The sequence below is a fragment of the Oncorhynchus tshawytscha genome, linkage group LG11, assembly GCF_018296145.1.
Source record: "Oncorhynchus tshawytscha isolate Ot180627B linkage group LG11, Otsh_v2.0, whole genome shotgun sequence".
Classification (NCBI taxonomy): domain Eukaryota; kingdom Metazoa; phylum Chordata; class Actinopteri; order Salmoniformes; family Salmonidae; genus Oncorhynchus; species Oncorhynchus tshawytscha.
In genome coordinates this window covers 7,825,612-7,837,966 of record NC_056439.1, presented here as the reverse complement: position 1 = coordinate 7,837,966, position 12,355 = coordinate 7,825,612, and the positions used below count along the sequence as shown (strand labels likewise).

Sequence of the window (12,355 nt, the reverse complement as noted above, 5' to 3'; positions counted from 1 at the left end):
TCTTTCGCTCTCTCTGTGTCTGTGTTTTCTCCCAACGCCCACTACACTTGACTGCAGCAGCCTAGCATCACTGGGACAGGAAGACCAGGGGACCACACTGCATGTGATGAGCCCAACAACCCCCTTGGGTAACACTTCATTTTAAAGGCATTTACAAACCCTTTACTCACCATTTTGTAAATTTTAGTAAGCTAGTTATTCACACACACATACATGCATATATATATATATATATATAGATATATATATATATATACACTGCTCAAAAAAATAAAGGGAACACTTAAACAACACAATGTAACTCCAAGTCAATCACACTTCTGTGAAATCAAACGGTCCACTTAGGAAGCAACACTGGTGGAACAGGTGGAAATTATAGGCAATTAGCAAGACACCCCCAATAAAGGAGTGGTTCTGCAGGTGATAACCACAGACCACTTCTCAGTTCCTATGCTTCCTGGCTGATGTTTTGGTCACTTTTGAATGCTGGCGGTGCTTTCACTCTGGTGGTAGCATGAGACGGAGTCTACAACCCACACAAGTGGCTCAGGTAGTGCAGCTCATCCAGGATGGCACATCAATGCGAGCTGTGGCAAGAAGGTTTGCTGTGTCTGTCAGCGTAGTGTCCAGAGCATGGAGGCGCTACCAGGAGACAGGCCAGTACATCAGGAGATGTGGAGGAGGCCGTAGGAGGGCAACAACCCAGCAGCATGACTGCTACCTCCGTCTTTGTGCAAGGAGGAGCAGGTGAAGCTCTGCCAGAGCCCTGAAAAATGACCTCCAGCAGGCCACAAATGTGCATGTGTCTGCTCAAACGCTCAGAAACAGACTCCATGAGGGTGGTATGAGGGCCCGACATCCACAGGTGGGGGTTGTGCTTACAGTCCAACACCGTGCAGGACGTTTGGCATTTGCCAGAGAACACCAAGATTGGCAAATTCGCCACTGGCGCCCTGTGCTCTTCACAGATGAAAGCAGGTTCACACTGAGCACATGTGACAGTCTGGAGACACAGTGGAGAACGTTCTGCTGCCTGCAACATCCTCCAGCATGACCGGTTTGGCGGTGGGTCAGTCATGGTGTGATGTGGCATTTCTTTGGGGGGCCGCACAGCCCTCCATGTGCTCGCCAGAGGTAGCCTGACTACCATTAGGTACCGAGATGAGATCCTCAGACCCCTTGTGTGACCATATGCTGGTGCGGTTGGCCCTGGGTTCCTCCTAATGCAAGACAATGCTAGACCTCATGTGGCTGGAGTGTGTCAGCTGTTCCTGCAAGAGGAAGGCTTTGATGCTATGGACACTGGCTCGCCCGTTCCCCAGACCTGAATCCAATTGAGCACATCTGGGACATCATGTCTCGCTCCATCCACCAACGCCACGTTGCACCAGAGACTGTCCAGGAGTTGGCGGATGCTTTAGTCCAGGTCTGGGAGGAGATCCCTCAGGAGACCATCCACCACCTCATCGGGAGCATGCCCAGGCGTTGTAGGGAGGTCATACAGGCACGTGGAGGCCACACACACTACTGAGCCTCATTTTGACTTGTTTTAAGGACATTACATCAAAGTTGGATCAGCCTGTAGTGTGGTTTTCCACTTTTAATTTTGTGTGACTCCAAATCCAGACCTCCATGGGTTGATAAATTTGATTTCCATTGATAGTTTTCGTGTGATTTTGTTGTCAGCACATTCAACAATGTAAAGAAAAAAAGTATTTAATAAAAATATTTCATTCATTCAGATTTAGGATGTGTTATTTTAGTGTTCCCTTCATTTTTTTGAGCAGTGTAGTATTTGGCAGCATTGCCTTTAAATTGTTTAACTTGGGTCAAACGTGTCGGGTAGCCTTCCACAAGCTTCCCACAATAAGTTGGGGGAATTTTGGCCCATTCCTCCTGACAGAGCTGGTGTAACTGAGTCAGGTTTGTAAGGCCTCCTTGCTCGCACACGGTTTTTCAGTTCTAAGGTCAGGGCTTTGTGATGGCCACTCCAATACCTTGACTTTGTTGTCCTTAAGCCATTTTGCCACAACTTTGGAAGTATGCTTGGGGTCATTGTCCATTTGGAAGACTCATTTGCAACCAAGATTTAACTTCCTGACTGATGTCTTGAGATGTTGCTTCAATATATCCAGATAATTTTCAATTGCTCATGATGCCATCTATTTTGTGAAGTCCACCAGTCCCTCCTGCAGCAAAGAACCCCCACAACATGATGCTGCCACCCCCGTGCTTCACAGTTGGGATGGTGTTCTTCGGCTTGCAAGCCTGCCCCTTTTTCCTCCAAACATAACAATGGTCGATATGGCCAAACAGTTATATTTGTGTTTCATCAGACCAGAGGACATTTCTCCAGAAAGTACCATCTTTGTCCCCATGTGCAGTTGCAAACCGTAGTCTGGCTTTTTAATGGTGGTTTTGGAGCAGTGGCTTCTTCCTTGCTGAGCGGCCTTTCAGGTTATGTCGATATAGGACTTGTTTTACTGTGGATATAGATACTTTTGTACCTGTTTCCTCCAGCATCTTCACAATGTCCTTTGCTGTTGTTCTGGGATTGATTAGCATTTTTCACACCAAAGTATGTTCATCTCTAGGAGACAGAACGCGCCTCCTTCCTGAGCGGAATGCCGGCTGCTTTGTCCCATGGTGTTTGTACTTGCGTACTATTGTTTGTACAGATGAACGTGGTACCTTCAGGCATTTGGAAATTGCTCGCAAGGATTAACCAGACTTGTGGAGGTCTACAATTTTTTTCTGAGGTCTTAGCTGATTTCTTTTGATTTTCCTATGATGTCAAGCAAAGAGGCACTGAGTTTGAAGGTAGGCCTTGAAATACATCCACAGGTACACTTCCAATAGGCTAATTTACATCATTTGAGTCAATCAGAAGCTTCTAAAGCCATGACATCATTTTCTGGAATTTTCCAAGTTGTTTAAAGGCACAGTCAACTTAGTGTATGTAAACTTCTGACCCACTGGAATTGTGATACAGTGAATTATAAGTTAAATAATCTGTTTGTAAACAATTGTTGGAAAAATTACTTGTGTCATGCACAAAGTAGATGTCCTTACTGACTTACCAAAACTATAGTTTGTTTCCAAGAAATGTGTGGAGTGGTTGAAAAACGAGTTTTAATGACTCCAACCTAGGTGTATGTAAACTTCCAACTTCAACTGTACAATTATGTATTTTTTACCCTAATAAAATATGGTCTGGCCCCTCTGCAGTTTGCAGAAGGCCAATCCACCCATGAAGTGCGTTCCTGTACCTCCCCTGGTCACCCCACTCTCTCGCTCACTTTTTGTTCCTGTACCTCCCCAGGTCACCCCACTCTCTTGCTCACTTTTTGTTCCGGCACCTCCCAATTTACAAATTAAGCACTGAACACGAGTTGTGTAGACTCTAGCTAACCACCATATTGACTGAAATATCCAAGCCATGCCAGCCATATATCATGAGTTAGAAGATTGTGAATTTTAGGCTATATTATGAAGTTATTATTTAAGAGCATTGAAGGTAAATCACAATCAGTAAAAACAAATATTGAGCGAGCTAGCTAGCAGATTTACATAAATTATCAATGATCAGCTGACAGACTACCCTCTTTTCCCGATGACAATGTTTTTAAGAGACACGGTCACTAGCTTGCTTACAATATGTGATGAGTGTGTTGTTGCAGAAATAAATAGGCCTGTGCTAAAAAAAATGTAAGAATTTTCACTACAGAGGTAGTTAGTATTTTTAGCAACATTTTCTCTCAGCTGCCAAGATGATGGTTTGACTTGTTAATTGTTTACTCCATGTGTAACTCTGTGTTGTCTGTTCACACTGCTATGCTTTATCTTGGCCAGGTCGCACTTGTTCTCAACTAGCCTACCTGGTTAAAGAAAGGTGAAATACATTTTTTTTTAAATGGTGTCAAATGTTCTTGCCCAGGACCCAGACAGAATTCAGCCACACAGATCACAGATTCATGTCGACTGGAGAATTCAATTATTGGCCCGAATGCAAAGAAAATGTTTGCGCTTCAAATCAATTGACATTACCATATTCATGTTTAATATTAGCCACAGGCCAAATGAAGACGACCTGACAGCTTTGCATGTTTTAACCACATTCCTGCTTGTAAATGTTGACGTCCACAAACAGGTCTTTGACTCTCCATTTTTGCCAGATGGGTATTTATCATGTACTTGTCCATGTTAGATGAAAGCCATATTGTCATGTGTATGATATTAGGTGAATACAACATCTCTGACAGACATTTATTAGAATGTCATTGGCCAGATAGACAGTTCAAAGCAGGTCAGTGTGTTTTAAACTTGATCTTACCTTGGCTTTGGTTTAAAATGATGTGCCAAGAGCATTGAGATCACCAGAGAGGCATATGGTCGATAGCACAACACGCAACTGTGATACGGAACCGAAATCACCTTTCCACAATGGCGTCTATTGAATTGGGAGTGATACCTGATGGGATTCCTTTCATTACCTTCTCCTCGGTCCTCACCCGGGCTACACAGCATTGGGCCTGACACCTCATTCATCTGGAACGGTTCAGGAGGCTGCTTGAGGACAGCTCCCAAGAATCAACTCTTAAATGAAACCTAGTGTCCTTCCTTAACGCTGCCACAGTGTTTGCAGTCATATAAAAGAAACAGAAGGATCTCGGATCATGCCCGATGACAATTGAAGAAGGCGACATACAGGAACAGGCAACCGTTTCAAAGCCTTGTAATTGCAGAAGAGACTCCAGCCTCCGCTCTCCCTACAGTGGCTCTAATGAATGGAAGATACACAGCACATAGGCTACATAACAAGAAGTGTGCTCGTGGCAAGGCCCCGGGATTTCCACTCCAGCTTAGCAGAGGTTGTTACCGCACTGCCCTCCCTCCATATGGTTCCAGTAAATTGTAGGCGTGATCCACAGAACCACTAAATCAATAGCATTTTGTGCCTCTCTCCCGGATTCGTGCCCTTGACGTGGGTAGGTAATGTTCTCTTACTATTGATGCTCTCTACCTGGCCGCCTCCACCAAGGGTCTGTGGGGGGGCATAAATCTGGCTGATTTTTCTGGACCTAGGGCGAGGATTGGAGGAAGAGACGTTTATAATAAAATGGTATGATACCATCTTATAGATCAGTGTATTGTAGGTTTGTAGCTGAAGTGGAGATTCGGTAATGTCATGTGTACCCTTTTACGGGCCTAGCAGCCAAATGTAAATAGCAGGCATTTGCACCGTGATAACTAGGTTTTCCGTTGCCGAAAAGTGTCTTGAAGTGTCACCTCGAGTTCTGAAACGTAGCGGCTTAAAATACAAGATATTTTACGGGGACATCGTGCTTAATCCAACCAATCAAAATAGCAGGATCTAGCAAAATCCCACTTGTTCACACTCCAGTGAAGTTACTTTTGACGGCCAATTTATAAGGCAAGGCCTTGGGACTGTCTGTAATATTCACATGCGATTAAAGCTGAGATCTGCGATAGGTGAAACGGAGCCACTGGCACATCTTGTTGTTTTTGTGTTGAGAAAATGAGCATCCAGCATTATGCCAACAAAAAATAATAACACTAGTACATACTCTGCTGTCTATCACACATGCAATGATGTGCAATCATTGTTGTTTGCACCTCCTATGGCGTCGAGCTTTAAGGAATGAAACAGATTTCGCAAACAAACTAATTAGAAGGTAGATTCAATTAGCCTCGCTTCTCTTATCCAAGGGAGAATTGAGCGGTGTTGTGTATAATACGTGCCTCACCATTGCCTGCTAATGACTTAGCTACAGTTAACTGCCAAAATGAGGGAAACACTTGAGTAAATGAAGGATACAAAGTATATTGAAAGCAGGTGCTTCCATCACAGTTGTGATTACGGAGTTAATTGAGCAATTACCATCCCATCATGCTTAGGGTCATGTATAGAAATGCTGGGGCAGGCCATTATTTTGGCTACCATGACTATGCCCCCTTAAGATGACAATTCCCCTATCCGCAGGGCACGAGTGGTCACTGAATTACTTGATAAGCATGAAAATGATGTAAACCATATGCCATGGCCGTCTGTTACCACATCTCAACCCAATTGAGCCCATGGGAGATTCTGGAGCGACGCCTGAGACGGTGTTTTCCACCATCATCAACAAATCACCACATGATGGAATTTCTCAGGGAAGACTGGTGTGGCATCCCTCCTCTATGCGAAGGTGAATTGAAGCTGTTCTGGCTCGTGGTGGCCCATTGCCCTCTTAAGACACTTTATGTTAGTGTTTCTTATATTTTGGCAGTTTACCTGTAGGTTTCTTGGGTTAAAAAATAACAACAGACTAACTCAGAACTCTGGATCCAGCTGTCATGGAAAAATTCACCAAATGATCCACATATTGAGTGAGCGAGTCGCTGCTTGGTTATTAAACCGCGAGACCACTCCGTTGTGCACTATTACCAGTAGGCTATATTACCCCTCAGTGTTTGCCTTATGGAGGGTCCCACACAGACCCCACCGGAATAGAATGTTGATTATTCCAACTGCAATTTTCTACTTTGCAGTCAGCCATCTGCCTGGGTTGTAATATAGGGAGAGGGAGAAAGTGAGAGGGAGAGGGAAGGAGGGAGAGTGAAAGACAAAAGGCAAGAGATAGGGAGAGCAAGGGAGAGAGATTTGTGTCCATTACACGTGGCCAGAATCTTCCACGGAGATGATATGAGAACTTAGTGAGGTGGCCACCTAACTACCACTGAGAGTCAACCACCACCCACTGGCATTTTTTTCTTTCATTGTCCCTCGATGATTGAGCACTGTAAAAGCAAGGCAGTATTGCGATTTCCAATGAGGTAAATGGAAAGATACTGTTTCGTTGATGATTTAGATGATGCGTGTCTTTTTAGACTGGGTGTACTGTATCTTCGAGAGGAAGTGTTAAAGAGGCATTTTACTTGTTTGTTTTTTAACTGACATTTAAAGCTGCAATATCTAACTTTTTGAGTGACCTGACCAAATTCACATAGAAATGATAGTTGTAGATCTGTCATTCTAATTGAAAGCAAGTCTAAGAAGCTGTAGCTCTATTCTATGTGCCCTATTTCTATGCTTCCTGTTCTTAAGTTTAGTGTTCGTCACATAAACTGAAATTAGGCAACCTATTAGATTTTTTTGCATGCAGGAAAGGCCTAACAATGTCTTTATATTGAACCTTTAAAAAAGGGTGCGTTTCCCAAATGTTCTAGATATTTCTCAGTAGTTCACCATTATCATTATTTTGCACATGCAGAGCTCACCTAATGGTGGGTCATTTAAATGATGTGTTTTGACAGGAAGTAATCACAGGCCCGCTGTTAGTATAGCTATGGGGCTTGTATGTGCTAAATAATTATAACTTGAGAACATTCACGGAATAGAAAGCCTTTTTAAATTTGAAATATATAATAAATATTTTTTCTCAGTAAAATGCTCTTTTAAATGAGTGTTTCTGGGCACACAGTATGTCCCAGTACTGTCGTAACAACACATGTATTACACGTGAATGTCTAGTGTCCTCAGTAACAGAAGAAGACATTTACTCACAAACCCATGTAATGCAATCTCAATGTTTTGTCTCCTCCGATTCCGCAAATACTTTCATAATTGAATGTTTAATCATCCTTAAAATCGAATGTTTACGTGTACGTTATGTTTACTGCAGTCATGAGTTCAATTTGCCATCCGATATGCCATATTAGGAAAGGAAATGTCAGCACTGTTGGCATCAGATTACTTCTGAACTTACATTTTTGCCCTGGTTTGTTATTATTTCTGAATAGGCCAGTGGGAGACTGAAATGGATGGAAAGGATATCGCCGACTGAGAAAACACTGCTTCTTATCACTACAGTAGCAGAGACACTTTCAACCATGCTTGAACCATGCTGAAACCACCACAAACAATAATGGCTGAGAATTGAGCACAAATTGAGCATATTTCTGGGACTTCTATATTCAGAGCCTGGGATTTCCCCGTAGACTTGTCTCCCCATGTATTCCAAAAGAATGCATTCATTCAGAAGCGTGGCAATGTTACTTACAGTGTTATCTACTGGGAGTATAGGTAAGGGCAACAACAGGAGAAGACAATTTGCACAATTTAGTATTAAATAAAGAAGAATTCAGATACAATAGGCTAATTGAAAAGTTGCGCAAGGGAGAGTAGGCGTGTGAATTTAGTTGAAAGCCATAGTTCAGTACATTCACCCTGTCGGAGTATGGCAATAACAGTGTCAAATTGCACCTTGTCCATCCTGTCCCAATGCCATTATTGTCTGTATAATTGTGACCATAAAGGCCATGATGTCCATTATATACTGTCAAAACAATGCCTTTATCAGGAACAACTTTTTTTTTAAATAACATGGCTGTCCATTTAAAGACTGTTATACACAGTCAATACCAGATGTGTAAGATGGTTTACTCTTCTATAAAAAAAAACGTTAAACTAATATAATATGTTTAATAATAATATGTCTAATAAAAATCACTACCACCACAAACGTGACATTTCCCACAATGCTTTTTATTTTTTTCCCCCCCATGAACAGTGATACTGATAGTGGGACATGATTTAAGCCTTCCATATTCCGCAGTGGCCGTTTTTACGATGCCATCCAGATGGTGAAGGGGACGAGCAGGGTGGGTACTGTGGTGAGCAGCGTTATGGAGCCCAGGTATAACACGGTGCCCGTTCCACACAGGGCTGTGAGGTAGGCGTTCATCCTGCTGCAGATGATCTTCCTCACTGTCAAACAGAACTGCAGGAGAGAGGATGAAACAAGAGTAAGTATCCTTTACAGATTATTTTAAATCCACAAGATGAATGAAAGCTTGTGAGTGTTTTAACACTCAAAATCTTATTAACGTTGAGTGAAAAAGAGGAGTGCTCTTTGCCTTTATCTTTGAAAGCCCTTGTCTTTGTTTGATTGAATTGGGGCCTCTGATATTCTAATGGTTAATCGTTATTGTCAATTTTATTTATTTATTCATCCACATCCATTTGTAACCATTGAGATGCAAATCTCCTTTTAAAGGAGCTCTGGCCAAGAGGCAAATACAATGAAGATACAGCAATTTATGAAACAGCATGACATGTGTTAATTTGACAGAACATTGTGATTCAACCATAAATACAGTACCTCTATTTAACTAGGCAAGTCAGTTAAGAACAAATTCTTATTTTCAATGACGGCCTAGGAACAGTGGGTTAACTGCCTTGGTCAGGGGCAGAACGACAGATGTTTACCTTGTCAGCTCGGGGATTTGATCTTGCAACCTTCCGGTTACTAGTCCAACGCTCTAACCACTAGGATAACTGCCGCTCATGCGTGGCTGTTTGGCTGCGGCTGTTTACCAAAACAGTGGAGGGGTAACCACGGCTGTTGCTTGAACCACAGTTTGCCCCTTTAATGTAGACTCAATTTAAATAACACATGCATTGTAATATAAATCAGTAGGTCCTAGTACCCCTGGATGGGTACCACTGTTACACAGTACTTTATTAAATAAAGGTTTAAAAAATGAGGGTCTTTTAATGCATTAACACTAGATGGTGCTGCTCACCAGTGCACTACAGTCCAACTCAACAAGTCTGTGACTTGTCCCAATTCTCCACACTTCTCACAAAGCGTGCACTTTCACACTTCCTCTCATGGATTCAACCAAGGTTAGTAACTACCTACTTGCACCAATCAGATGCTTTTGAGTCCATGACGGAGAGTGTGCAAGTGCACACTTATGGAGAAGGGTAGAGAATCAGCCTTTGAGTGCACCTTTCATTGGCCTAAAAGCAATCTATCCACCTGACCTTTTCAGAGAAATGTACACCCTTTCAACTGCTCTCATCTTGCAGTACTTTGCATCAGTGTGCAGTATTCCCACATTGATTGGCTATCGTCTGTGCTAGGGGTGACCACAGCATGTCTAGACTAGACGTTGGTACCAGCACGCCTGTGTCGTGTTCAGAAACAAATGCCATGATTAGAGCTTACCCGATTCCTTACTTGCATGCCAGAGAGGTTGCATGTCTGTTCTACCCAATATATTTCTGTGTGTTCCACAACACTGTGCCCTGCTGAACTCAGACCAGGGCCCGTATTCCTAAGAGTGACTAGGTGTGCTGATCTATTACCAGCTAGCTTTGACTTTTAGATTATAATGCATGGATAGTAGGGATCTAATTATAGAGTAGAACTTCTAGTCTGATATGCCTTATAAATATGGGGCCTGATGACACTCACTCATTTTATGCTCTCGAGATTTTGAGGAGCTTGTCCATGAATCATGATAATTTGAACCGGGCGTTTTACTGCAGGGCTGGAACAACTGAGCCAACTGCCATCATCTGAACTAAATTTCTAAATTACTCCTAAGTAGGCCGATATATACAAGAGACGTTGTAAATCCATTCTCGAAAACAAAGGAGTTGAGCAACTAAGCCGCTATTTGACCATAGTTTCCCCACATAATCAGTCGACGTCAGCGTGAAACAGCACTTTAACTTGGAAGACCAAATCATAACTGACGGTTGAAGAAAGGTTTCATCCTAATCATTTCCCTTATATGTATGTTTCCGCTTAATAACTTTGGCAGGTGACTGAGGTCAACTTCACGACAACACTTTATTATCCCGTAATCTGTGTCCGTTCCATCAAATTCATTGAAATACTTGCCATATTTCCCGCGCAACCCACGTGCTCAAACTCTTTTCTTTCAGAAAATATCTCTCCCGTGTGACCTTTTTGAGCCTATGACATAGGTGACTGGATAAATAGAGGCACTTTTGTGGCTACAATCACATGTACCAAAAGGGGCATTTCCGAAAAGGCTGGAGAGACTATATGCTCTGTGCTAAAGCTGATTCCTTCCAATAAATGTTTAGTGTGTAGCCTAACGCTCTAACAGCAAAGCTATGTACTAATGCAAGTCATTGAGCAATACGTTTATGTAGTTTTTGCTTCCCCGGCGTATTTATCGGCAGTGATTCACTTTAATATGTCTCAGTAGGTTCTTCACTCAATAATATATAAATAGTGTTACAAAACTTTGTCTGACCGTAATTTGAACCAGCAATAACTCTTGACTTGCCGGGTTAAATTTGAAAAAAACTCTTCCCGCAATTGGTTCATTGCCCTGAGCATTATGTAACACCAAGTGTACTATTGGCTCATGGTTCACAATGTTATTCCTACAGTCTCAACTAAAGCATTGTTTTCTTAACATCTCCTTCAGTACCCCCAGCCATTCCACTGATCTAATCCAGTACTCGTCTCGCACACAACTATAATAGGGCTTGATGATTGACAGGGTGAATCAGGCGTGCTAAAACTGGGATAGGTCAAATCAGTGGACTGACAGTTGAGGGGAGGTTTGGTAAACCCTATCGTCTAAATTTGACTGCCTCCTTTACTTAATATCAAGACAGTGCCCTGGAGGGGGGTCACGTGATGGCTTCCACTCTGAGAAGTTTGCAGTGACTGATCTTAGTCGCCCGGGAAATCACCATCGATATTCCGATCACATGCTACCCCCAAAACGTGTAAGAACAGTGTGCTCTGAAAAAGGAGAACCCCATACTCCACCTGGTAGGTCTGGTAGCTGATGGCCATGCCATAGCGGCAGTACATGACGTAGTGTTCACAGTTGTACCACAGCAAACTGTAGGTCATGGAGCCCATGAGCTTCTCTGCCCTCCTGGCCACCTCGTCCCCCTCCAGGGGGGGCTGGCTGCACAGCTTGTCCATGTGGTTGACAAGGATCTCCGAGCCATAGGCAAAATCCGCCAACGAGTCCACCCTGACGCTCGCCGACTTGGCGATCACCCCTAGAATCAGCCGGTTGTTGGTCACCATCTTGCTGATGGCAGCCTTGTTCTTGGTGAATACCGGAAGGATGTCCGGGATGAAGTGGGCCACCCGGTTGTTGCCCAGGTAGATGCCGAAATGGGTGAAGAGAGTTCTAGGAACTTCCAAAAGGTCGCCACGTTTGTACAAGGACAGGTCATACTTAGAGTCTTTGTCCTTGTCCTCTTCATCCACTTTGGAAGCAATGAAGAAGAGGCTGAGGAGTTGGAGGAAGGTAATCATGGTGGCAGAACTATATCCAACGGTTCGACACCTGGCCGTTTTATCGGGGCTAAGGGTCTGGGAGGAGCAAAGTGCGTGGGATTAGAGGTTTCGCAACTTTGCAGTGCAATTTCGACAGAAATAATAAAGGAGCTTTCTGCTAATCGTGTGGTTTTGAGGGCGGCTTAATTTCACAACCGAGGGTTTACTCGGGGGAAGTGTTCCGGCTATGTGGCTGTCAATGGCAAATCAGAAAAACAAAT

At 43.2% G+C, this 12,355-nt stretch overlaps 1 protein-coding gene across 1 annotated transcript; it reads right to left on the bottom strand.

Moving 5' to 3' along the window:
- Nucleotides 1–8,530: 8,530 nt before the first annotated feature.
- On the bottom strand, nt 8,531–12,143 carry LOC112262268 (lecithin retinol acyltransferase). Its single transcript, XM_024437958.1, has 2 exons — nt 11,610–12,143; nt 8,531–8,786 (listed from the first exon to the last, which is right to left on the bottom strand). Exons 1-2 carry the CDS (start codon nt 12,111–12,113, stop codon nt 8,631–8,633), a joined length of 660 nt encoding a protein of 219 aa, XP_024293726.1. The 5' UTR covers nt 12,114–12,143; the 3' UTR covers nt 8,531–8,630.
- Nucleotides 12,144–12,355: the final 212 nt, after the last annotated feature.